The sequence below is a fragment of the Pongo pygmaeus genome, chromosome 8, assembly GCF_028885625.2.
Source record: "Pongo pygmaeus isolate AG05252 chromosome 8, NHGRI_mPonPyg2-v2.0_pri, whole genome shotgun sequence".
Lineage (NCBI taxonomy): Eukaryota > Metazoa > Chordata > Mammalia > Primates > Hominidae > Pongo > Pongo pygmaeus.
The window spans coordinates 101,853,663-101,878,784 of record NC_072381.2 but is presented as its reverse complement, the minus strand read 5'-3'; the positions used below and the strand labels follow the sequence as shown (position 1 = coordinate 101,878,784).

General features: G+C 37.9%; 1 protein-coding gene across 1 annotated transcript in view; it reads left to right on the top strand.

Moving 5' to 3' along the window:
- Positions 1-25,122, top strand: part of TM9SF3 (transmembrane 9 superfamily member 3) — a 69,012-nt gene that overhangs the window by 28,714 nt on the left and 15,176 nt on the right. The window contains exons 6-9 of the mRNA XM_054503073.2: positions 6,786-6,917; positions 8,438-8,604; positions 11,846-11,940; positions 15,633-15,763. Of these exons, the coding sequence (XP_054359048.1) occupies positions 6,786-6,917; positions 8,438-8,604; positions 11,846-11,940; positions 15,633-15,763 (525 nt within the window). The remainder of the gene's footprint in view (positions 1-6,785; positions 6,918-8,437; positions 8,605-11,845; positions 11,941-15,632; positions 15,764-25,122) is intronic.

Sequence of the window (25,122 nt, the reverse complement as noted above, 5' to 3'; positions counted from 1 at the left end):
CAAGCATCTGTTTAACAAAGCACATCTTGCACCGCCCTTAATCCATTTAACCCTGAGTTGACACAGCATATGTTTCAGAGAGCATGGGGCTGGGGGAAAGGCCATAGATCAACAGCATCCCAAGGCAGAAGAATTTCTCCTAGTCAGAACAAAATGGAATCTCCTATGCCCACCCCTTTCTACACAGACACAGCAACAATCTGATCTCTCCTTCCTTTCCCCACACTTCCCCCCCCCCTTCCTTTCAACAAAACCGCCATCGTCCTCATGGCCGGCTCCCGATGGTCGCTGTCTCTTCGGAGCTGTTGGGTACACCTCCCAGACAGGGCGGCCGGGCAGAGGCGCTCCTCGCTTCCCAGACGGGGCCGCCCGGGCAGAGGCGCTCCTCACTTCCCAGACGGGGCCGCCCGGGCAGAGGCGCTCCTCTCCTCCCAGACGGGGCGGCCGGGCAGAGGCGCTCCTCGCTTCCCAGACGGGGCCGCCCGGGCAGAGGCGCTCCTCGCTTCCCAGACGGGGCCGCCCGGGCAGAGGCGCTCCTCGCTTCCCAGACCGGGCCGCCCCGACAGAGGCGCTCCTCACTTCCTCCCAGACCGGGTGGCAGCCGGGCAGAGGCGCTCCTCACCTCCCAGATGGGGCGGCCGGGCAGAGGCGCTCCTCACTTCCCAGAGGGGGCGGCCGGGCAGAGGCGCTCCTCACTTCCCAGACCGGGCGGCCGGGCAGAGGCGCTCCTCACTTCCCAGACCGGGCGGCCGGGCAGAGGCGCTCCTCACTTCCCAGATGGGGCGGCCGGGCAGAGACGCTCCTCACTTCCTCCCAGACGGGGTGGCGGCCGGGCAGAGGCGCTCCTCACCTCCCAGACAGGGCGGTTGATCTAATCTTTTAGACTAGAATTTTAAAGTTTATTAATCACCTATTTTTGAGATGGCCCATAAGTTTTTGTTGTCTCAGATTTACATATTACTGTTAGGTTCCATTCTTGGACTCTACTGGAACCTATCACTACTTCTGATCTTCCTCAGGGTTCAGAGATTTTAACAATTAAGCTATTTGGGATTTAGTCTTTTTTTTTTTTTTTTTTTGTGAGACAGCCTTGCTCTGTCCCCTGGGCTGTGCAGTGGCATGATCTTGGCTCACTGCAACCTCCGCCTCCTCAGTTCAAGCGATTCTCCTGCCTCAGCCTCCTGAGTAGCTGGGATTACAGGCACACACCATCATGCCCAGCTAATTTTTGTATTTTTTTTAGTAGGGGTGGGGTTTCACCATGTTGGTCAGGCTGGTCTTGAGCTCCTGACCTCAAGTGATCCACCCGCCTCAGCCTCCCAAAGTGCTGAGATTACAGGTGTGAGCCACTGTGCCCTGCCTGGATTGTCTTTACTGAAGGATTTGGCATACTACTCTTGGAGCTAAAATTTTCTCCCCTACCTCAATCCCCACCTCAACCCCACCTGCTGTGTGTTCTCCTCGAGTATAATGCTCAGGCAATCCTCAATAGGGTATGGACACAGATAATTTCAAGATTTAGATAACATTTGAGGATATGAAGGCTCTTAATTGGCACTCCCTACTGGAACTCTTAGGTCTGCCTTGTTTCTAGCCCCACTGGACATTGACAACTTAGGGGAAAGACTGCCTTTTAGTATTTTCACTATAGAATGGTATACTGTATTTATTACTTCAACACATATTAATTGAGCACCTGCTATCTGCCAAGCACTGTATTAGGTAAGTAGGATACATTAGAAAATAAAGGCAAAAATCTATACCTCTAGGAACTTACGTTCTAGTCGAGGAGACGTGAAATAAACACAATAAGTAAAACACATTTTATTCAAAGAGAAGTGTGTCAGAAAAGAAAAAGTAGACAGCAGAACAAGAGTATTGGGTCGGGTAAGTTGCAGTTTTATATTATGTAGTCAAGGTAAGCCTCTGAAATGGACTGTTGAGCAAAAGCTTGAAGGAGTTGAAGGAAATAAAGAATGTGGATATTTAGGGGAAAGAGTATTCCAGGCGGAGGCAACACCATTGAAAAGCCTATTAAAGTGAGGATATGCTTATTGTGGTTTGAGGATTAGCAAGAAGATGAAGTCAGAGAGGTAGCAGGAGCCAGATCATCCATGGTCATTTTAAGGATTGTAGATTTTACTCTTGAATGCAGAGGGGGCAGGGGAGCACTGTAGTGTTTTCAGCAGGGGGGTAACAAATCTGACTTTTGTTTTTAAAGGGTCAAATTATTATGTGGGTTCAGGAAGTCAATGGTAGAAGCAGGGAGACCAGTGGAGAGGCTGATGTAGCAATCCAGATAAGAGGTAAGATAACTCAGATCAGGGTGGTAGCAGGGTAGGTGATGAAAAGATGTTAGATTGTGAGTATATTTTGAAGTTAAAGCTGGCGGCATTTCGTGATTGATAGGAAGGTGAAGAAGGGTTGAGACAAACTCTAGGGTTTTCAGTCTGAATGGAGCTGACATCACTGGGGCTGTATTTGGAGGAGATTTAGAGGGGAAGATTAGGATACAGTTTGGGACATGTTCGTTTTGGTGTGTCTGTACGATATCCAAATGGAGATATTGACCAGCAAATTGGATATATCAGTCCTGGAGTTCAGGAGAGAGGTCTGGGCTAGAGATACAAATTTTGCAGTAATTGGCATTTAGATCATATTTGTGGCTATCAGACTGGAAGTAATAATTGCTAAGAAAGGGAGATGTAGAGAGAGAAGAGGACCAAGGACTAAGCCCTAGGTGCAGTAGTAAGAGTTTAGGAAGAACAGGGGAGTTGAGTTAAAGGCTTTGGGGAAAAAAAAAAAAAAGTATGGTGTTCTGAATGCCGAGAGAAGAAAGTGTATCATGGAGGATAGAGAGATTAGCTCTGAATTTTTGCTGATGGATCAAGTAAGATGAGCACTGAAAAGTGACTTGGATTAACCTGGAGTCATTGGTGAACTTGACAATGATTTTGGTATAATGGTGGGGCATTCAGAACCTGAACAGAGCTGCTGTAAGAGAGAATGGGAAGAGAGGAATTGGAGACAGCAGTTATGGACTTGTGAGGAGCTTGGCTGCTAAAGGGAGCAGAGCAAAGAAGTGGTGCAGTAGCCAGTGTGGAAAATGGAATTAGGAGATTTTTCTTTCTTTCTTTTTTTTTTTTTTTTTTAAATGTAAGAAAAACATTAACTTTATATGCTGATGGGGTTCAGTGGAGATTGCAAAACTGGCAATGCAGGAGGAAAAGGAGAGAAATATTGCATCGTTTTCCTTAAGTAGAAGGAGGGGATATGATGTACTGTACCAGTATAGGGATTGCTTCTAATACAGTGACTAACAGCACAGGCAAAGGAGCTAAAGCTGAATTCAAACTCTGATGCTTTGCTGCTTACTATGACCTTGGTTAAATGATTCAGTTCTTCAGCTTCTGTTCCCTTAATAGTGAAGCAAGGATTATAGTACCTTGCAGAGCTGTTGGGAAATTTCACGTTGATATAAAGCACCTAGTTCAGTGTTTGGCACATAGCGGGTAAGAGGCAGTATTGTTGGTATAGTTATTTATCTCCAGTTGCATTCTAAAATTTATGACAAATTGAGGGTGCAGCTTCAGGATTAGTGACACTAGAGGGTGCTGGCATGCAGCAATTAGTAGGGTTAGTAAACCCCTTTGTGACACCAGGTTTCTTTATTTTTAAGAAGCATTTTCCCTGGTATAATAATTTCACAATTATACAACATCTCATAATTTTTAGAATAAAGGAATATTATAAAATTTCAGGTTATTACTACATTATAATAGTGTATATCTTAGATTAGAAAATAGCAGAGCCTTGTTAGAAATTTCAACATTTTACATGTGTCTGATTAGTATAGTTACTAGTAACTATATAAAACTTATTTTATTTTTAAAAATTTGATAAATTGACTAAAAGATGATATGTGTCATTTTTCTTTCCCTCTTGAGCTTTTCTGGGTTAACATCCCAGGGTGGGAACAAAATCAAATCTTTGGAAAATCATAGACTGCTTTTATGAACCTTAAATGATACTTTTACAATAAACTCAGATTTATATAATCTTTTTTGAGCAAACATTTCAAAAAACAATGCATTTCTTGGTTCCTTTATAATTTTACTGGATACTCAATAAATAAATTGTTGAATGAAGTAAGGAATAGTCTTCTGAAGAGGCTGTCTCCTGTTTTTCAAGAAGAGCCATAGAGTTTATCTCGTTGCTGAAACCTCAGGGTAGATAACAGAGCCAGGACTACCCTTCAGCTTCATGCACATATTCAGCACGTTAGCCCAAGTTAACATATGTCCTAATCATACACAGCAATACATATGTATGTACCTGTAGAATTTTAGAGCAGGAGGATATCTATGAAGAACTGGAATATGTAGATAAGAGGTTTCATGGAGGGGAAGGTACTTGTGTTGGAATATAAAGACTGGGTAGAATTTGCTAAGGGGAGTAGAAGTAGATCCTATGTGAGAAGAAATTATAAGAAAAATACAGAGGTGGAAGTGAGTGTGCCGTGCTTGTGGGTTCTTGAAGAGGGATAAGCCTTATTGGAATATAGAATATAATGGAAAGAAAAGTTGACTAGATAAGGTGAGATGGCCATATTACAGGGAGTATAGAATATTGGAGAAGATAGTTTAGATTTGATATGAGAGAAATAGGGTGTACAACTCTAAATTTTAGAATAGAGGAGTGATATATGAACCTGCTTTGGAAAGATTTCCTGGATAGCTTTTTACAGGATAAATTGAAAGGAAGGGGAGAGACCAAAAAAAAGGCCAACCAGGAGGCCACTAGTGCTATCAAGGTAGGAGGTGATGGCATGGGAATGAAGCAGAATGGATAGATACAAGTTATTTTGAAGAAAAATACATGCTTAATATTACCTGTGAAGAATTAAGGAGAAGGAAGAGCCAGAGATAATTGTAAAATTTCAAAGCCAAATGTTAGTACCATTAGCAGAAGTTAGAGAATCAGAAACAAGTGTTATATATGAGGTGGAAGATTATGAGTGTACTTTAGGGCAGTCTGAGTCTGCAGTTCCAGAAAGATATTCAAGTGGAAATTATTGTAGTTAGCAAAAGCCTGAAACTGCGTGAGAAAGAAGACTAGCGATTTGGGGTGGGATGGGAGGTGGGGGCGAGGGTGTTATCATCATCATTGGAATGCTGGTTAAAAGTTCTGAGAGCCTAAAGAAGTCACAGCAGAGTACTAAGACTGGAGCTTTTGGAGAAGTTCACAAAGGATGGGAGGAGCCAGCACAGAAGATGAAAGAGGAGAAGCAGCGGTCAGTGAAGTAGGATGCTGTAGTGTCAGGAAAGGTCAGATGTGGCAGAGAGATCAAGGAGAGTGAGGCAGATAATTGGCTGCTGAATTGGTTTAGAAGTTCATTGCAGGCCTTTGAGAGAAATTTTATGGGGCAAAAGTGAGATTGTATTGTGTTTTGGAGGAAGTGAGGGAAGAACTGGAACATGTCTCCTTTGAAAAGTATTGACATTGAAAGGATCGGGAGGTGAGAAGATGAAAAGAATGAGGGACAAAAGATGAAGCAAACACTTCAAAAGAGAATAATAGCAATAACTTTTAGATTTTATTTAGTGTTTATGATGTGCCAGGCACTATACTATTTGCTTTACCTTTATTGTTTAAACTTTATGACAACCCCAGGGAGTAGACATCATTGTAGGTAAGGACCTTTGGAGATTGCTGATGGCTGGTGAAAGGTGGAGAGGTTGGGATGCAAAATGAGAGGAAAAACACCTCAAAATGAGAGGAAACACCTCAAAATGAGAGGAAAAACACCTCAAAAAGTGGATGTGGAAAGGTTGTGTCATAGAAGACAGGATTTGCTTCAAGAGAAGGCAGCAGAAAGGATGGCATTGGGGCCTTGAAGAGAGGAGAGAAATTTGGGGACTATCCCTAAAGATCTTTTGGGAATTAAAATGTAAATAAAGAAATAACTGAGCAGTGCCACAGACCTAGTTCAAATCAGATGTGCTACATTTTGAGTAGTACCTTGTGATTATGAACCAGAATCTAGATGTAATATTGTAACAAATATGTGGATAAAATCAAAGCCAAGAGCTTCAAGAACATTGAGGAACTAAAGGATGCCTCAATATTCTATGGAACATGGATTTGGAAAGGGCTGAATAATGATGGTGACAGGGTGAGGATGAACTAACCTGGAGCAAGTGAAGCAAATCATTCAGGATGGTGACCTAAGTCCATGGCAGCCAGCTATAATAGTTTAGTCTTAGTATTTTAAGGAGGTTTTCAGATTGTTCAGTTAGGGGGAAGGGAACTAACATTTACTGAGTATCTAAGGTGCCATACTTTATATATACATTATTAAGCCCTACAAATCACTTACAAGATAAGTATTATCTCCTCCATTTTCCAGATGAGAAAACCGTGGTTACATAGTCAAAAGTTGGCAATGTTTGACTCCAGAGCCCACGTTTTTTCCATGTAATGCTGAATAGCATAGGCTATATGGCCAAATTGTACTTTTTTTTTCTTAACAATAAATTTGATTTTGAAAATTTATATAAATGGTAGCATGTTTTCAACATATGGGAGCTTATTGTAAAGAAAGCCAATCCCCTTGGCATAATGAATACTCATCCTCAAAGTGTCTGAAATTTGGATTTTTGTCTAAAGGATTTAATTAAAGACTTTTTTTTTTCTTTGCATTGACATCCAGTTGTCCTCATGGAACCTATGAATTTTGTGGCTGATATTGCAGGTTGGTAACATTTTATTTTCTGTTATTTTAGATTCATTGGTTTTCAATTTTCAACTCCTTCATGATGGTGATCTTCTTGGTGGGCTTAGTTTCAATGATTTTAATGAGAACATTAAGGAAAGATTATGCTCGGTACAGTAAAGAGGAAGAAATGGATGATATGGTGAGTAAACATTTACATGATATTTGTAGAAACATTTTAACTGAGTGTTAAGTTTTAAATGTTGGGAGGTAGGTCATAATTTCTTATCGGAAGTCTTTGAGTTTCCACAATTCAGGATTTTTAGAGTTAAGAAAGATGTAAAATGCCCAGTGTGGTCTGTAACCATGCCCTGTAATCAAATAATATTAACTCTTTTTCAGCAAAACATAAGAACATTCACCCGAAGTGGGATAAATAAGTAGTGTAACCTCTTGTTAGTTCAAGCCAAGTTTTGCCACCAAGTAAGAATATGTCTAATACTGTTAAATACTGCTTAAAATTCAGGGAATGGGTAGAAGGATTAATTTATGTTCAATTTAGTGGGTTCAGAGGAAAGATTTGTTTTCTAAGTTCTTTTACTAAGTTAGAGAACAAAAAGTGTGTTATATAGAGTGCTAGCTAGTGGATATTTGGTATAGGTATACTGTATCATTAAATAAATTTAGGAAATTTGTTTTAAGAGACAGGCTGGAGTGTAGTGGTGCGATTATAGCTCACTGTAACTTCAAACTCGATCTCAAGTGATTGTGCCACCTCAGCCTCCTGAGTAGCTAGGACTACAGGAACAAGCCCTCACCCCTGGCTATTTTTTTATTTATTGTAGAGATAATTTCACTATGCTGTCCAGGCTGGTCTCGAGCTCCTGGCCTTAAGTGATCCTCCTGCCTTGGCCTCCCAAAGTGCTGTTATTATAGGTGTGAGCCACCGTGCTTGGCTTGGGAAATAGTTTAAAATTTTAAATTTTACTATACTAGGGTATATTGTGAAGTATCAGAGGGTGGATAAAGCATTTGGTGCCTCTTAACTGTATCTGATTAGGATTCTCCCCACCAAAACAGATTACCTTGAGGGAGTGCTATTGCTTAGGAAATACTGTTTTAGAAGCAAGCTGTGTTAGAAACTGTTTAAAGAGCACTTGCTTACTAAGGTTGCAAAGTAAAAATTGAATTCTTTTTAAAAAAATGTATATAGACTGTTAAATAAAAACATTCATATCGAATATTTCCCCCATATGTTTTCTTAGATTCTAGGCGCTAAAGGACATTTCTGCATTCTTAGGGGATCTGGTAGTGGTTTTGATACTCTTCTCTTTCATTTCTCCACCTAGCCCCTGATTGTATATGAGCTGCAGCTATGATGTGAATAGCAAGAATAGTGTCTGAAAGTGACATTAAGAGAGTCAGTGCACTGTTCTCCCAATTTTACCATTTCTTTTTGTTACTAAACCTTTTCTTTTTCCGTTACTTGAGATTCTCTGAGCACAACCAGAAGTCAACTTCCTGAACCTCAGCATTTTAACATTGTTATTAAGGCAGTGATCATTCTAAGTTTGGAATATATTTTTTCAATATTTTGTATTTCTTTAAGTAGCTATAAATTTGGAGGGAGGAAACTTACAACTGTAATTTTTACATACTTACTATGTTTTAGTTTGATTCTGAATGATTTGCTTTTCTCTCTCTATATATATTTGTATATAGGATAGAGACCTAGGAGATGAATATGGATGGAAACAGGTGCATGGAGATGTATTTAGACCATCAAGTCACCCACTGATATTTTCCTCTCTGATTGGTTCTGGATGTCAGATATTTGCTGTGTCTCTCATCGTTATTATTGTTGCAATGATAGAAGATTTATATACTGAGTAAGTGCCTACACTTAACTGTATTATGTTTTTATTGTTCTTGAATAGTTTTAATCACTGGAATCTTTTAAGTCAATCATAATTATATTGTTACTTATTTCCTTTATCTTACAATTTATGATAAATATCATAAATGCAGACAGACAAATAATGAACAGTAATCTGTATTTTTCTGTTACATGCCAAAACTTAGTAGCATTACTGAACACTGTGGTTAGTTATAAAGGTTATATGTTCCATTAAAGATATGAACAGAGGTTACTTTCAATCCAGAGCTGTTTGACAAAGTAAATAGGCTTTTTTTTTCTAAAGTTGAAGATCCAATTAGAGCTTCATCAGAAGTTCAAGAATTTCAGTTACTAAGTTACTTCATATTTACCTTCAGAACTGGAAAACATCAGAGTAGAAGAAAACCCTGTAAATAATAGTAAAAAGAGTGATGAAAAAGTCACATAAGGTTAGAAAAATAATTGATGACTTCTTTGAAAAAAAACTCCTAGATCAGTATGCATCCTATCTTGACACGAGTTTTGGTAATTCTTTCTTTGCAAACAAAACCATTTGTAAGAAATTCTTAATTTGAGGTCTTTGAATTATGTGAAAAAGTTGTACATTCACAGAAGATCTCAGGTCCCTATTCAGTGCTCAGAAAGCCTCAACCTCTATGAAGCAAACACACTCTGGTGCCTGGGTGGTAGCGATTATAATTTGGGCATTTCAGGTGCGGCCTTATGAAGTCCTCCTTCAGAATGACACTTTTCTCTAGTTATATTTCATGCCTCTGTTTTAGTTCATAATGCACTCTTTCCTCTATATGCCTGGCATTTGACGGGCAAGCAATAAATCCTTGCTGAAAGAATGGCTCTTTAGTTGCATATTAAATATTTAACTGTATACTAAATATTTGTTTCCTCTACTAGATAGTAAGTTCCTTGAGAGTAAGGATCAGGTCATAACTTACCTTTGAATTCTCAAAGTACCTACATAAGGAGCTTTGCATGTGGAAGGTATTCAGTCAATGCTTGTTGAACTGAAGTGAATATGTATTAACCAACAAACCTATTTCTCTGTAGTGTTGGTTGTATTTCTTTAATATAACCTTTCTAATTCATTTACCACATGAGCTTTAAAATAACCCAAATCTAAACTTCAGAGTTCTGATGAGTAGTTCATATTTTCGGGCATAATGTATTTCAGATAAGCTGGACCCTAAATATAAGAAAACATTTCAAATCTACCAAGAAGTCGTGCGTTAAACACTGGATTAAGTTAATCACTATCGAATTGACATTGGCTGTACTATCACAGTCTTAAGAGCCACTAGAAGATAATCTCTTCTAGAATCCAAGTTTTTGCCGCTTACTTTTCAAAATGTTAATGTTACAATTCGGCAACTCTTTTTTTTTTAAATGCAGAAGCTCTTCTACTTAAAGACCTTCAACCTTTGTAAATAAGAAACCACTCACTAATGTATAATATTAGCAGGCAAGTCGTGCATTGTTATTTTAGCCTATAATTACTGTAAGTGGTTGTTCTGTGTTCTGTTTATTTGAAGTGAATGTAATTCATTACTTATGTAAGTACTAAAAGCATTAAGGATTTATTATTATATAAAAGTGGCCAACTTATTGAGGTTTCACTTTAGGTGTTTCATGCACATTTGATCCCTTTATCTTCACATCAACCCTATGAAGGAACTATTCTATTTCCATTCTACAGACCAGGAAACTAAAGCTCAGAGAAATAATCTGACTGAGATCAATGAGCACCCTTTATTAGTAAAGAGTGTTAGTGAGCTGGGATTGGAACCTAGGCAATCTTATTCCAGAACTCTTTTCTTAATTTGCTGTGTTACGGAAATGAAAATAGAGAAAATAATAATACAAAGTGGTGAGAAAATGAAAAATTTGCACACAAAATTGGGATAAATCACTTGAATAGGAATGATTCTAAAGGATAAAGAGCAGATAATATAACGTAAAAATTACTTTGCCTCTGTGGTCACTATAGCAATCAGAGGAAAAATATTTTGAGGGTATAAGGTAGGGGATAAGTATCAATGTGGGTGCCTGTTATAGTGTGATATTGAGAAGGCATGGAGTTTGAGAAGGTGAGGAGTAAGCTTGTTAGTGCTGCTGCTGCTGCTACTCTGGAACTTTTAAGTGGAGAGTGGTAAGGCTGTGGCAGGTGTAGGCTAAATACCTCTTCAGATGTTCCCCACATCCCGTCTTGGAGAGATGAATAAGGAGGACTGTTGCCTCCCTCAGCAGGTTTTTCAATGTAGATAAAAATGGTTTATTTGAGGGACATGGGGAGGGAATGCCCATAGAATATTTGTGAACAAAGAAGTGAAGGACCTATAGGCTTTTTTAAAATTGTATGTCTGATTTTAATTTTTACATTTTTACTTTTTACTTTTTTTTTTTTTTTTTTTGAGATGGAGTCTTGCTTTGTCATCCAGGCTGGAGTGCAGTGACGTGTTCTTGGCTCACTGCCACCTCTGCCTCCCAGGTTCAAGTAGTTCTGCCTCAGCCTCTCGAGTAGTTCAAATTACAGGCACCTGCCACCACACATGGCTAATTTTTGTATTTTTAGTAGAGGCGGGGTTTTGCCATGTTAGCCAGGCTGGTTTCAAACTCCTGACCTCACGTGATCTGCCCACCTTGGCTTTCCAAAGTGCTGGGGTTACAGGTGTGAGCCACTGTGCCCGGCCTAAAAATCATTTTCAGCAGCATGAGGGAAACAGAGAAAGTCTCAGTGTTATTCCATCTAAAATAATAGTATTTAATATGGATTATACTACTATTTTATTTCTGTTTGCAGGCAAGAATCATAAGCAGTTGAATCAACTTATGAAACAGACTGTTCCAGTCATTTTTCTTAACAGATGAACATCTTGTTCCATATTATGGGATTGGTTTACAGGGTCACAAAACAGTTTTAGTGTCAGCTTCTAGTATTTTTGCCAAATAAATGTGAAATACTTGCTTAGAATAGATCATAACATTTAACTGCAGGATAAAAAAATTAGGATCAGCCAGGTATCATGTAAATGCAGTTTTAACTACAAATTCATTCACTATAGAGAATCTTTTGAGTTTTATTTGTAGTCCAGGTTGTGATATTTTTGTGTTTCTGTTAAAGTTATCTTTGAAATTAAACTAATGCTAATATAATAGACTGTATGATGTTTTCTTTAAATTGTTGGTTTTAATTTTTTTTTTTTTTTTTGCCTTTTTAGGAGGGGATCAATGCTCAGTACAGCCATATTTGTCTATGCTGCTACATCTCCAGTGAATGGTTATTTTGGAGGAAGTCTGTATGCTAGACAAGGAGGTAGCTTACGAATTCTCACTTCATGTTGTTAATTATAGATACTAATATTATACTATGAGATTTTTTTTGTTTGTTTTGAGAGAGTCTCACTCCATCACCCAGGCTGGAGTGCAGTGGTGCAATCTCTGCTCACTGCAGTCTCCACCTCCTGGGTTCAAGCGATTCTCGTGCCTCAGCCTCCTGAGTAGCTTGGAATTACAGGTGTGTGCCACCATGCCCAGCTAATTTTGTATTTTTAGTAGAGACGAGATTTCACCATGTTAGCCAGGCTGCTGTGGAACTCCTGACCTCAAGTGATTCGGCCTCCCAAAGTGCCTGGCCTACTGTGAGATATTTGGAATTTAAAATGTGCAGAACAGCCATTGTAAAATTCTTTGTTATCTCATTTCACATAATTTCTACCAAACCTATTGTGTGTTCTATCTTGCTTTTGTGGAATTCTCGTGTTTTATTTCCTAAAATTATGAATAATTAGTAGATAATCTCCTTTGTGCACCATGTAATTTGCCCTGAGGAGTATGTAGGAGAGTGCATTTAAGTTATTGATACTATTTGCTTTAAGGTGCCTGGCTCTAGATGTGCGAGGTGCCTGGCTCTAGATGTGCTCCATGTGATGCATCCACACAGAAAAAAAGCTTTATAGAGGAATATAAAGGCATGTGTAATGGTCTGTGGGTAAAGTTTCTGGACAATGGAAAGAGAATAGGAAGGAAAGTTACGTATTTCTGTTGACTGTTAGTTTTATCAAAGGACCCTTCGCAAAGATTTCTGCTATTCTTTGTCACTGTCACAGTCTCTTGCTAAGAGCACTTTGTCTTAAATATCCTGTTGCTCCTTTACTACTATTACCTGAAATTGATGGAACTAATACGATAATACAAGGATACTGCTCCTTGGTGGTGTTTTCTGCAGTGGCATTCAGAAATGCCTTGTATTCCTTGCAGTAGTCTGAGGTCAGAAAAGTACAAAAATTGGTAGATTTGCATTTTAGTTTATGAATGAAGTGTTGTTGAAATACCTTAAAATTCTATTTCCAAGGATGGAGTTGTGATTTTCCACAGCCCATCTTAAGCAGTGTCAGCATTAGGGGATCCTGACTTCTTTTAGTAGACTGGGAACACTTATAGGAAATCGGAGCCTAGGATTATATCTTGGTTTACCATTGCTTTTTTATTAATCTTCCTAGACTTAATGTGACCTGTACCTTCAGTATAGATAATTATTTGGATTGACTGAGGGAGTGTCACTATGGGTTCCTGACTATTTTAGGTAGATGTTCAGTCTCTAAATTCGACTCACAGGTATGGGAAATGAGTCCTATCATATAGGACTACATCCTAAGGAAATAAGGACACAAGAGGTAACTTCTACTTTGAATTTGACCTGGAAATTAATTAGGCCAAAATTTTAGTTTATGACTCTCAAAATAGTCTCCACAGCAGAAACAGATTTATTTAAAGCAGGAAATTTATTTAAAGTTGGACATAAATTTGTTTTTAGTCTGACTGCAAGTTAAGAACACCCAGCCCAACTTTCCTTTACTACACTTATTCTTGAAAGCTGACAGAGTTCAGGCTCAGGTCTAGGAATATCAAGTCTTACAAAATGTAATCTAAAGATTATATTCTGATTGATAGTGTCCCGAGGAGGTCTGATAGTGTCCTGATATTTTGTCTGATCAAGCCTCAAAAACCAGGTTAATGTAGAAGTCAACCCAGGGGATCAAGGATTTTTCAGACTTATCTCAGGATTTGAACTACAGTGAAGCTCAAGGTCTTCACACTGTCCTCAGTGCACTATAATGCTATAGATCTAGTTTGAAGCCAGTGGTATCCAGGACCTTAGCCAGAGACTTCAAGGGTTTGAAGAGCAGTAGAAACAGCAATGCATACTTGGGCTACTGGTTGTACCCAGTGGAATGTGTACAGGATTCTTTTTGACTGTTAGAAGGAAAGGGAGAAATAGAGAGTTGGATAAGGAGATTGATTGATTGATTGATTGATTGATTGATTGATTTTGAGATGGAGTTTCGCTCTTGTCTCCCAGGCTGGAGTGCAATGGCACGATCTCAGCTCACTGCAACCTCCGCCTCCTGGGTTCAAGCAATTCCCCTGCCTCAGCCTGCTCAATAGCTAGGATTACAGGCGCGTGTCACCATGCCCGGATAATTTTTTATTTTTAGTAGAGACAGAGTTTCACCACGTTGGCCAGGCTGGTCTTGAACTCCTGACCTCAGGTGATCCACTCGCCTCAGCTTCCCAAAGTGCTGGGGTTACAGGCATGAGCCACCACGCCCAGCCACAGTTTTGTTGATACATGTCTGAATCTGAGAAGATAGTGGAAAGTGCAGGAAAAGAAAATGCTAGAAAGGTGTTGGAATTAAATAGAAGTAATACTTTAATTAATCACTACCTTTTTGTGTTGTTCCAATGCTGGCTATCAGTTAGAAAGGAGAGGTTCTTGAAACTTAAACCGGAAAAGAAATGAAACAGGAGAGAAAACTCAGAATTAAGGAGTTTTTCTGGAGGAACGTTATGATTTTAGGTAATAATTCTGTAACAGATGTTTTAAAAGAACTTTATATAGCAGAAAACAAAAATTAGGGTATTGCTTATTTTTCTATGGTACTTTCTGTTTGGTCCCTGTTGCGGATTGTGGAATTGAATTTTGATAGTGATTCAGTGTTTCTAAGCTGTTTGAAGATATTTTCTGCCAGCTTTACCCTCTGCTGTATTAGAAAGACAGCTCTCTGTTTCTCTTCTGGTCTATATGAGCACAATTGAAGATTTTTTTATTACATAGTTCAAAAATTTGTTCCCTTCATTATTTGAATACTAGGAGCTCAATGTATAGAATTTTGGCAATACACAGAGGTACAGAGAAATAGTAAAACTTATAAATCTGTAGTTCTGATTGCTGAGAGAGAGCTTATGAAACACATTGGTTTTTTTTCTTTTCACACATAGAAATGCTCTTAGATACATATTTACAATTATAATTTTAGAGCTAAGGACACACTTAGAGGCTATCTAACTCAGGGTTTTTTATTTTTTATTTCACGTTTAATTTTTTTTTGCCCTGTCTTAGGGTGCTGAAAAATCACAAGTGGGTTTCTTGTGAGGTTCTTTTTTTTTTAAACTCACTGGTTTTTAGACTTTTTTCTTCTTTTTAAAGCAGTATAACCTGCTTTTTAAATGAAAACTTACATGAAACTCCAATGTGTAAAGCTGTTGAAATGTAATTGTTCTGGTTGAAGCAGGGGTAAGGGGACCTGGGATTTTTCTTCACTAGTGACTTCATGGGCATGCCAAGAAGCTCCAGAACTCCAAGGAATAGTTTTAAAACCCCTTTCTCTTTTTTTTGATCAGTTTATTTTAAACCAGTAATAAAAACCCCTTTCTAGGCCAACTTGTAGCCTAGAGAGAGTGGCTTATGAAAGTTCACAGCAGTTCAGTGGCAGAGTCAAGACAAACGTCAGAATATTTTATTACAGGTCATTGCTCTTTTCCAGTGCACCCACTTCAGAAGCTGTGATTTCACTATACGTACTTGAAAATCTTTGGTATTTGTTAGCTATTGTTTTAAAACAATTATTAAGATGTTAAATTTCATGATCTTTATATTAAAATTTCAAACAAATAATTTGGTACTAAATAATTATATTAAACTTTCATAGTTTCCTTTCTTTTCAGGAAGGAGATGGATAAAGCAGATGTTTATTGGGGCATTCCTTATCCCAGCTATGGTGTGTGGCACTGCCTTCTTCATCAATTTCATAGCCATTTATTACCATGCTTCAAGAGCCATTCCTTTTGGAACAATGGTGAGTTGCTTGAATCTTACTTTTAAACTGAAAAAGTATACACATTCTAACTGAGACCTACTGTCCCTCCAAAATACGTCTTGTTAGATGTTTTGATGGTTTCAGTCAGTTTGTACTCAGTCCTGGAAAGTTAGATGAGGAGAATACTACTGTTGTTAGCCTCCATAAAATTTTGGTTAAGTTTAAACCTATAGTTGGCTTTTTATTTTTTCTTGATTCTGTGAGCCAGTAAAGTGAAAGGCTGACTTTAAAAGAGAGCGCTATAGCTTTTTATCAGAGATAGGAAGAACTGGTGAATATATTTTAGAGAAAGAATAATGACAATCACAAAACATGGGTGTTTTAAGGTGATAGGGGAGTGCAGTGGTAGAAAGTAAAGCTTTTCCATGACACATTTTTTTGTATTAACATACTTTTCTTAGAGACTCACTAAGCATTGGCCAGGCGTGGTGGCTCACACCTTTAATCCCAGCACTTTGGGAGGCTGAGGTGGGTGGATCACGAGGTCAGGAGATTGAGACCATCCTGGCTAACACGGTGAAACCCTGTCTCTACTAAAAATTAAAAAAAAAAAAAATAGCCAGGTGTGGTGGTGGACGCCTGTGGTCCCAGCTACTCGGGAGGCTGAGGCAGGAGAATGGCGTGAACCCGGGAGGTGGACGTTGCAGTGAGCCGAGATCACGCCACTGTACTCCAGCCTGGGCGACAGAACCAGACTCCGTGTCAAAAAAAAAAAAAAGAATCTCACTAAGCATTTTTGTAAATAATATACTTTGCTATAATAGATGTTAAAATGTGTTTGCATATCTTACCTGTAATCACAGGCTTGGAAATGCTTTGAATTATTTAAATATATTAAAACTAGAACCCATAAAATGAGTTAACCCACGGTCTCTCAATTCTTCTTGGTATTACCTTTTTACTAGAAACAGAATTTTAGGCCTAAACTAGAGTGAAGGCTTAATGTACGCTTGTGCATACATGTTCATACATATATATGCCAATGCAAATTGCAGGGTGGTTACTGCTTTTAACAGAGGCTCAATAACTTAGTCACAATCATACAAGCAGTTAATGATAGAACTGCCATTAGAGCCAACAATATCTGTTTTAATCTTGTTTGGGTTTTCTTTCTATTATATGGGAGTTAACAAATAGTTTCCCAAAAATTCCAGTTGACTTTGTTTTATAGTCCAATTTTTTTCAAAGACACATTGAATATTATACATTTTTATTAAATCTTTAATACCTTTTAGTTAGAAATATTTTGAAACTTGTTTCAGAATGGAAATTTTTTTTTTCAAGCCAAAGTAAGTGATAATGGTTAGAAAAGGGAAAGGTAATTAATTACACTAGACAGGGAAAGAATTTGCTTTGTAGTAGTTCCAGGCCATCAGAAAGTACATAGAGTGAGTCAAGTTACTTCTCAAAGATCATCTGCTGAATTGATTATTTTCATAGTGCTTTAAAAATTAAAATTCTGATTCTGTTAAAATTTTTCTCAGAAAGTTTTGAATTTGATATTGGTAAAAATGGTATTTCAAAGTTGCTTTGTCTCGCTAAAATTGTAAATTTTTACCAATTTGTAAATGGAGTTTTAAATGTTAATATTCAGTGTAATTTGCCTTTAGATAATTTAATTACAAATTATTAGAATATAATATTTAAAGTCTGTGCTGAGCCAGAGAAGGTTTATAAAATTGATCTTTAGTGAGTAAAAGACTAACTGTTGATACTTGGCAGGCTCCTACAATATTATGTTCTTAATTTGCATTAGTCTAATGAAGGAATACTGGGGGAAGGGCATTCCCCTGGCCTCATGTTTTAATTAGGTATGTACTTTACCGTCTCCTGTTCTCCATTTAAGAGTATGAAAACTTGTTTAGAACATGAACTTGAAGAACTTGAGGTGAATGTTTCACCCAGCTCTTCATTAAGTACTTGAACTACTTAAGTTTGTGGTTTTAGTTGTTTGACTTCTTGACATTCTGAAGGAAATGTTTACATATTGTCATAAACTCAGTGATTCTCAACCCTGGGCACACATTAGAATCACTTGGGGATTTAAAAAATTTTAATGCTCAGAGCTTTCTTTCAAGCTAATTAGTCTGTCCTGCTTTAAACCCAATCTGTAGTGTTTACCTGATTCCAGTTCCTGGGATCTGGGGATGGATCTGTGAGCCAAAAGGCTCCCAGACCATAGGTGCCATGTGTCTGAGAAGCCAGGTACCCCTACTAACTGAATACCTTAATTTGAGAATCAGAGTCTTCAGATCCTCCTAAGTGCTCTTCCCCAGGCCTTATCTCTTTCTGTCCCCTGTTCCTTTGATCTCTTGGCTATTGAGGCCTTTTTCTGGGTTATCTTCACTCTAATTCTCTGTTCTATGAAAGTTTCCACATCTGGCTGGGCACGATGGCTCACGCCTGTAATTCCAGCACGGGAGGCTGAGGCGGGTGGATCACTTGAAGTCAGGAGTTTGAGATCAGCCTGGCCAACATGGTGAAACCCTATCTCAAATGAAAATGCAAAAATTAGCTGGGCATGGTAGTGCAGGCCTGTAATCCCAGCTACTCGGGAGGCTGAGGCAGGAGAATCGCTTGATCACTTGAACCCAGGAGGCAGAGGTTGCAGTGAGCCGAGATCACGGCACTGCACTCCAGCCTGGGTGGCAGAGTGAGACTCAGTCTCAAAAAAAGAAAAAAAAAATTAGATTGATTCTGGAAAGCTAAAAACTTTTTATTTTGGGAATTTGTCCAAGAATGATTTAGGTGCTCTACCCAAAGGTTTTGGTCCTGTAAGAGTTCCTTGGGAGTGAGAAAGGATTCGCCAAGATTTTCTGGAAAAGGGTTTTAGACATGAAGTCTTTCTTTCGTGGGCTGTAAATCTCAGATCCTAAGTTTTGATCTTATTGTAAGATTCCAAAGGACAAAGAACCAAATTACAGAGTTTTAAAACTCGCAGAGGCAGGCTACCATGGGAACTAATCACCTTTCTTTTCTAGAAAGATTTATAAAACTGGCCGGGCGCAGTGGCTCATGCCTGTAATCCCAGCACTTCGGGAGGCTGAGGCGGGTGGATCACCTGAGATCACCATGGCCAATGTGGTGAAACCCTGTCTCTACTAAAAATACAAAAATTAACCAGGTGTGGTGGTGGGCACTTGTAATCCCAGCTACTCGGGAGGCTGAGGCAGGAGAATCGCTTGAACCCGGGAGGCAGAGGTTGCAGTGAGTTGAGATCGCACCACTGCACTCCAGCCTGGGCAACAAGAGTGAGACTCTATCTCAAAAAAAAAAAAAAAAAAAAAAAAAAAGACAGAAAGATCTATAAAACTAATGTTAGAAAAGCTTCGTTATCTAAGGTGAGCTGTTCACAAACGCTAAAGCAAGCAAAAGGATTTTATAAAGATATCAAGATCAAAGTCTCATGTGGGATCAGTGATGTAACAAAGTAAAAAAAAAAAAGAATGGCTCCATCCCATTCTTCCTCTTTATTTTTCATCAAATAAAATATAACCCGTAAACAAGAAAAGTAAGAGGAAAGATTCCCTGGTAAGAGGGAAGTGAAGCCTAAGATACGCAAGGCAGTTGATTGTATAGGAGTACCCAGCTGCCTTAGCTTGAAAGTCTTGTTGCTCATAAAAATGATCTTTCAGAGATACTGAGAGATCATATTAAGTAATGTTTGAATAACTGTGTGAGAGCAGAGGTGCTGTAAAACTGGGCAGGCAAATTTACTTTTCCAGGAGGGAAAGGAAGAAAGTGGGTTCTACCTTATAAGAGTATCGAAGTATTAGCCATAGTATGTACATGCTATCCTTTAGTAGAAGGTGACAGATATTCTTGACTGTGACCTATTCAAAGGATTATTAATAACTTAGAGACATGGTGTTCTGCTGATTCAATTGAAAAGGGATGTGAGACTAGGGAAGAAACTAGTAATACAAAATAATGAAATAGTAATATGAAATAATGAAGGCAGCATCTAAAAAGATCTCACCTGACTGAAATGATGTGCCAAATCTAAGAAGATGAATTATAATAAGGATCAATAATAATATATTTGTGTAGCACTTTGTAGTTTACAAAGCATTTTCACACGCATTGTCTTGTCTGGTTTTCAGAAGAACCCAAAGAGATAGGCAGAGCTAGTGGTGTGGTTATTCCTATTTTACAGAACAGAAAACCAAGACTCTCCCGTAGTTAGTTTTCTTTGTTGTTGTGCTGGTGGTGGTGATGATGGGTTTTTGTTCTTTTTTTTGGGCCATTTTTCTTTTCTTCCTTTCTGTCAAAAGGAATCCTAGCTTAATTCTGAGAGCAGCGGGTATGGTTTTTCTCCTTTATTGTTTGTGTTTACAGATGTACTGAGGTAAAATTAACATATGATAAATTGCATAAATTTAAAGTGTACAATTTGATGAATTTTAATATATATACACACACAGACACACACACTTGTGAAACCATTACCGCACTCAAGATAAAGACGTTTGTCACATCCAGAAGTTTTGTTGTATACCTTTATAATTCATCCTTTCTTTACTTCTTTTTTCTCTCCCCTATTCTTAGGTAACTACCAGCCTGATCTCTCTTATCATAGTGTAATTTGCATTACCGAATTTCCTTTAAATGATAGCTCATACAGTATATATTCTTTTTTGTTTCACTCACGAGAATTATTTTGAGATTCATTGATGTTGCATTTTTTTATTTTTATTTTTGAGACTGGGTCTTGCTCTGTAGCCCAGGCTGGAGTACAGTGGTGCGGTCTCGGCTCACTGCAACCTCTGCCCCTGGGGTTCAAGCAATCCTCCTGCCTCAGCCTCCCTAGTAGCTAGGACTACAGGCAAGTGCTACCATGCCTGGCTAATTTTTGTATTTTTAGTAGAAACAGTTTCACCATGTTGGCCAGGCAGGTCTTGAATTCCTGACCTCGGGTGATCCACCCATCTTGGCCTCCCAAAGTGCTGGGTTTACAGGCACGAGCCACCACACCCGGCCTGATGTTGCATTTATGAATAGTTTGTTCTTTGTATTGCCCAATATTATTCAATTGCATGGTTATACCATAATGTATCCATTTACCCAGTAATTTACTAGTTTTTTGCTATTGCAAATCAAGTTACGGTATTTATGTGCAAGTCTTTCTATGGACTTATGTTTTCATTTCTCCTGGATAAATAACTAGGAGTGGAATGGCTGGGTCATATGGTAGTTTAAGTTTTCAAGAAACTGCTAAACTTTTCCAAAATAGTTTTGGCATTTTACATTTCTGTCAGCATTCTGTGAAAATTCCAGTTGTTCCACATCACTGCCAGCACTTGATATAGTCAGTCTTTTTAATTTTAGCTATTCTAGTGAGTATATAGTGGTGTTTCAGTTTTAATTAGCACTTCCTAATGACTAATCATGTTGAAGATCTTTTATTTGCTTTTTTGCCATCTGTATATTTTATTTAATGAATGTTCAGATCTTTTGCCTATTTTAATAGATTGTCTTATTGAGTGATAAGAGTTCTTATATATTGTAAATACAAGTCCTTTGTCTTATATGTATTTTGTAAGTATATACTCCTATTTTGTGGGTTGTCTTTTCATAATCTAAAGAATATTTTTTGAAGGGCAAAGTTACTAATTTTAAAGTCTAATTTATTGGTATGTTTTTTCTTTTATGCTTTGCACTTTTTCTGTTCTTATTTAAGAAGTCTTTTGCCAAACTAAACATCAGTAAGCTTTCCTTATATGTTGTCTTCTAGAAATTTTATAGTTTTAGCTCTTAAGTTTAGGTCTAGGATCCATTTTTGGCCAATTTTGTATGTAGTGTGAGTTAAGGGTCAGAGGGGTTTTGTTTTGTTTTATATATGACTGTTCAGTTGTTCCAGCACCATTTGTTGAAAAGATTATCCTTTCTCTGTTGAGTTGCCTTAGCACCTTTGTTGACAACCAGTTTACCATGTATGTGTGGATTTTTATTGCTGGATTTTCTCTTGTTTCATTTTGATTTGTTCTATTTCAATTTGTCTTGTTTTTAATGCTGATACCACATTGTCTTGATTACTATAGCTTTGTAAAGTCCTGAAATCAATTCTTTTTCAAAGTTGTTTTGGCTTTTCTAATATTCTTTGCATTTCCATATAAAGTTTAGAAGCAGCTTGCCAGTTTCTATAAAAAGTCTTCTGGGGTTTTGATTGTGATTACATTGAATCTGTAGCACAATTTGGGAAAAATTGACATCTTAAAATTATTGAGTCTTGATTAATGAGCAGAGTATATCTCTTAACTTATTTAGATATCTTTAGTTTTTCTCAGCAACATTTCATAGATTTTAGTGTTCAGGTTTTGTCCATCTTCTGTTGAATTTATTCTCCAGTATTTCATATTATTCTGTTGGTGAATGATATTTTTTAGATTTCTGGTTTGTTTTTTTTTTTTTTTTTTTTTTTGAGGCGGCATCTTGCTCTGTTGCCCAGGCTGGAGTGCATTGGTGCAATCTTGGCTCACTGCAACCTCCATCTCTTGGGTTCAAGCGATTCTCCTACCTCACCCTCCCCAGTAGCTAGGATTACAGGTGTGCATCACCACGCCCAGCTAATTTTTGTATTTTTATAGAGACAGGCTTTCACCATGTTGGCCAGGCTTGCCTTGAACTCCTGACCTTAGGTGATCCGCCTGCCTTGGCCTCCCAAAGTGCTGGGATTACAGGCATGAGCCACCATGCCCGGCCATTTTTAAATTTCAAATTCTGATCGTTTATTGCTATTACAGTCATGCATCATTTAATGCCAGGGATATGTTCTGTGAAATGAGTTGTTACACAATTTTTTCATTGTGTGAACATCTCAGAGTGTACTTACACAAACCTAGATGGTATAGCCTCCTACACACCTAGGCTGTATGTTATAGCCTAATCTTACAAGGCTACAGACCTGTACAGCATCTTATTGTACTGAATACTGTAGGCAATTGTAACACAGTGGTGTTTGTGTATGTAAACATAGAAAAGGTATAGTAAAAATACAGTCTTATAATCTTACGGGACCAACGTCAGATACGTGGTCCATCATTGACCAAAAAAAAAATTGTTATGTGGCACATGAGAGTACAGTTGACTTTTGAACAATATGAGGTTTGGGGTGCTGACCCCTACCCCCTGCCCGTTCAACTGAAAATCTCCCCAAAACCTTAACTACAAATAAGCCTACTGTTGACTGGAAGCCTCACTGATGAACACATATTTTGTATGTTTTATGTATTGTATACTGCATTCTTACAATAAAGTAAGCTGGGGAAAAGAAAATGTTATTAAGAAAATCATAAGGTTAGCTGGGTGTGCGGTTTGTGCCTGTAATCCCAGTTATTCAGGAGGCTGAGGCAGAAGGATCACTTAAGCCCAGGAGTTGAAGCTGTAGTGCTCCATGATCGTGCCTGTGAATAGCCACTGCATTTCAGCCTGGATAATATAGTGAGACCCTGTCTCTTAAAAAGAGAAAAATCATAAGGAAGAGAAAAATGTATTTGCTAAGTAGACGTGGATCATAGTAAAGATTTTCATTTTCATCATCTTCACATTGAGTAGGCTGAGGAAGAAGAAGGAAGGGTGTCTCAGGGATGCTGTCTCAGGGGTGGCAGAGGCAGAAGAAAATCCACTTGTAAGTGGACTTGAACAGTTTACACCCTATTTTTGAGTGTTGACTATATGTAGGAAAACAGTTTTTGGGATATTGGCTTTGTATCCTACAACCCTGCAAAATTCACTTATTAGTTCTAGTTGCTTTACTTTAGTTTTTTACATAGATCAAAAATTTTTTTATTTTTAATTTTTGTGGGTACATAGTGTTATTTAAAAAAATAGATTATCAAATTATTTAAACAGTTTCACTTCTCTTTTTTGATCTGTATGTCTGTTATCTTTTTGTTGTCTGATTGCAGTGGCTAAAACCTGTAGTATAATGTTGAATAGAAGTGTCAAGAGCAGACATCCTTTCTTTGTTACCAATCTTGGCAGGAAGGCATTTAGTTTATGCCGTTAATTAAAATAATACATTTAGTTTATGCCGTTAATTAAAATAATAGCTAATTTTTTTGTAGATACCTTTCATCAGCTTGTTAAAAGTTCCCTTCTATTTGTAGTTTGCTGCAAGTTTTTTTTTTTTTTAATTTTGAATAGGTGTTCGATCTTAGAACAGCATTTTCTGCATCTTTTGAGATGATCGGTGATTTTTCTTTTTTAATTCTGAAAATATGGTGAAAGCATTAATTTTCTAATCTTTAATCAGTCTTGCATTCATTTGATGAACTTCACTTTGTCATGATATATTGTTTGTTTTATATATTGTTAGATTACATTTGCTAAAATTTGTTTTTACATCTAAGTTTATGAGAGATATTGGCCTGTAGGCCAGTCTGGAAGCAAAGATAGAATAAGTAATAGCCAAATTATTGGTTTATGTCTGAGATTGAGAAGATGTGATCAGTATGTAGATCTTTGGGGTATTAAGCACCAATAGGCAGTACTTGATTCTAACTTGTTATTGTTGTAGATAAGGGAGGCCCTCAACATGGAGTAAATCTTTCTTCTCCCCACTGCCTGCTTTCACTCTCCTCTGAACAGTCACTAGGGGAATAGAGGAGAGCCCCATATTAATTTGAGTTCCAGGGTTTTCACCAATATATTAGACCCTCTTAGCTGCTAAATTTCATTTCAAAATAATGTGGAAGCCCAGACAGAAAACAGATACAAGGATGATCTTATTAGTGTATTTTACAAATTAAGTATTTTTAACACTCTAAATTTAATAAGAGCAATAAGGTTGTGATGAATACAAATCTAATATCAAGGGTATGAATAAAGTAAGCTATTACTTATCTTCAGCACCCAATTTATTTAGTTATCAGTATTGAGAAAAATTCTTACTTCACAAATGAGTTCATTCCATGTGAATTTTTTTTTTTTTTTTTAACAGCTTGCCTTGCAATCTTAGAGTATTTTTCAAGTAACTTCATCCAGAACTTGAACATAAAGGAGTAGGGAACTGGTTTCACAGCTTAATCACTATTTCTAACAAACTGCTCACATTTTTTATCATATATTAAAAAGTTGGACAACAAAAGGGAAAATGTTGACAAATGCTAAGCAATTGATAATGTCTTTTTGAGACTGTAGTAGGTTCCTTTATTGACTGTTACGTGCACAGAAGGCAAGATGTGCCCTCACTTCAGCTGCCACTCAATTGTCTGTCACACACATTGTGCTGTAGTAGTACTTTTGCTTATACAATTTTTAGTGAACAAATATGTGCAGGCCTTAATTGGGATGAGGTGAAGGAGATAGAATAAAAGACCAATATAGCATTACAAGCC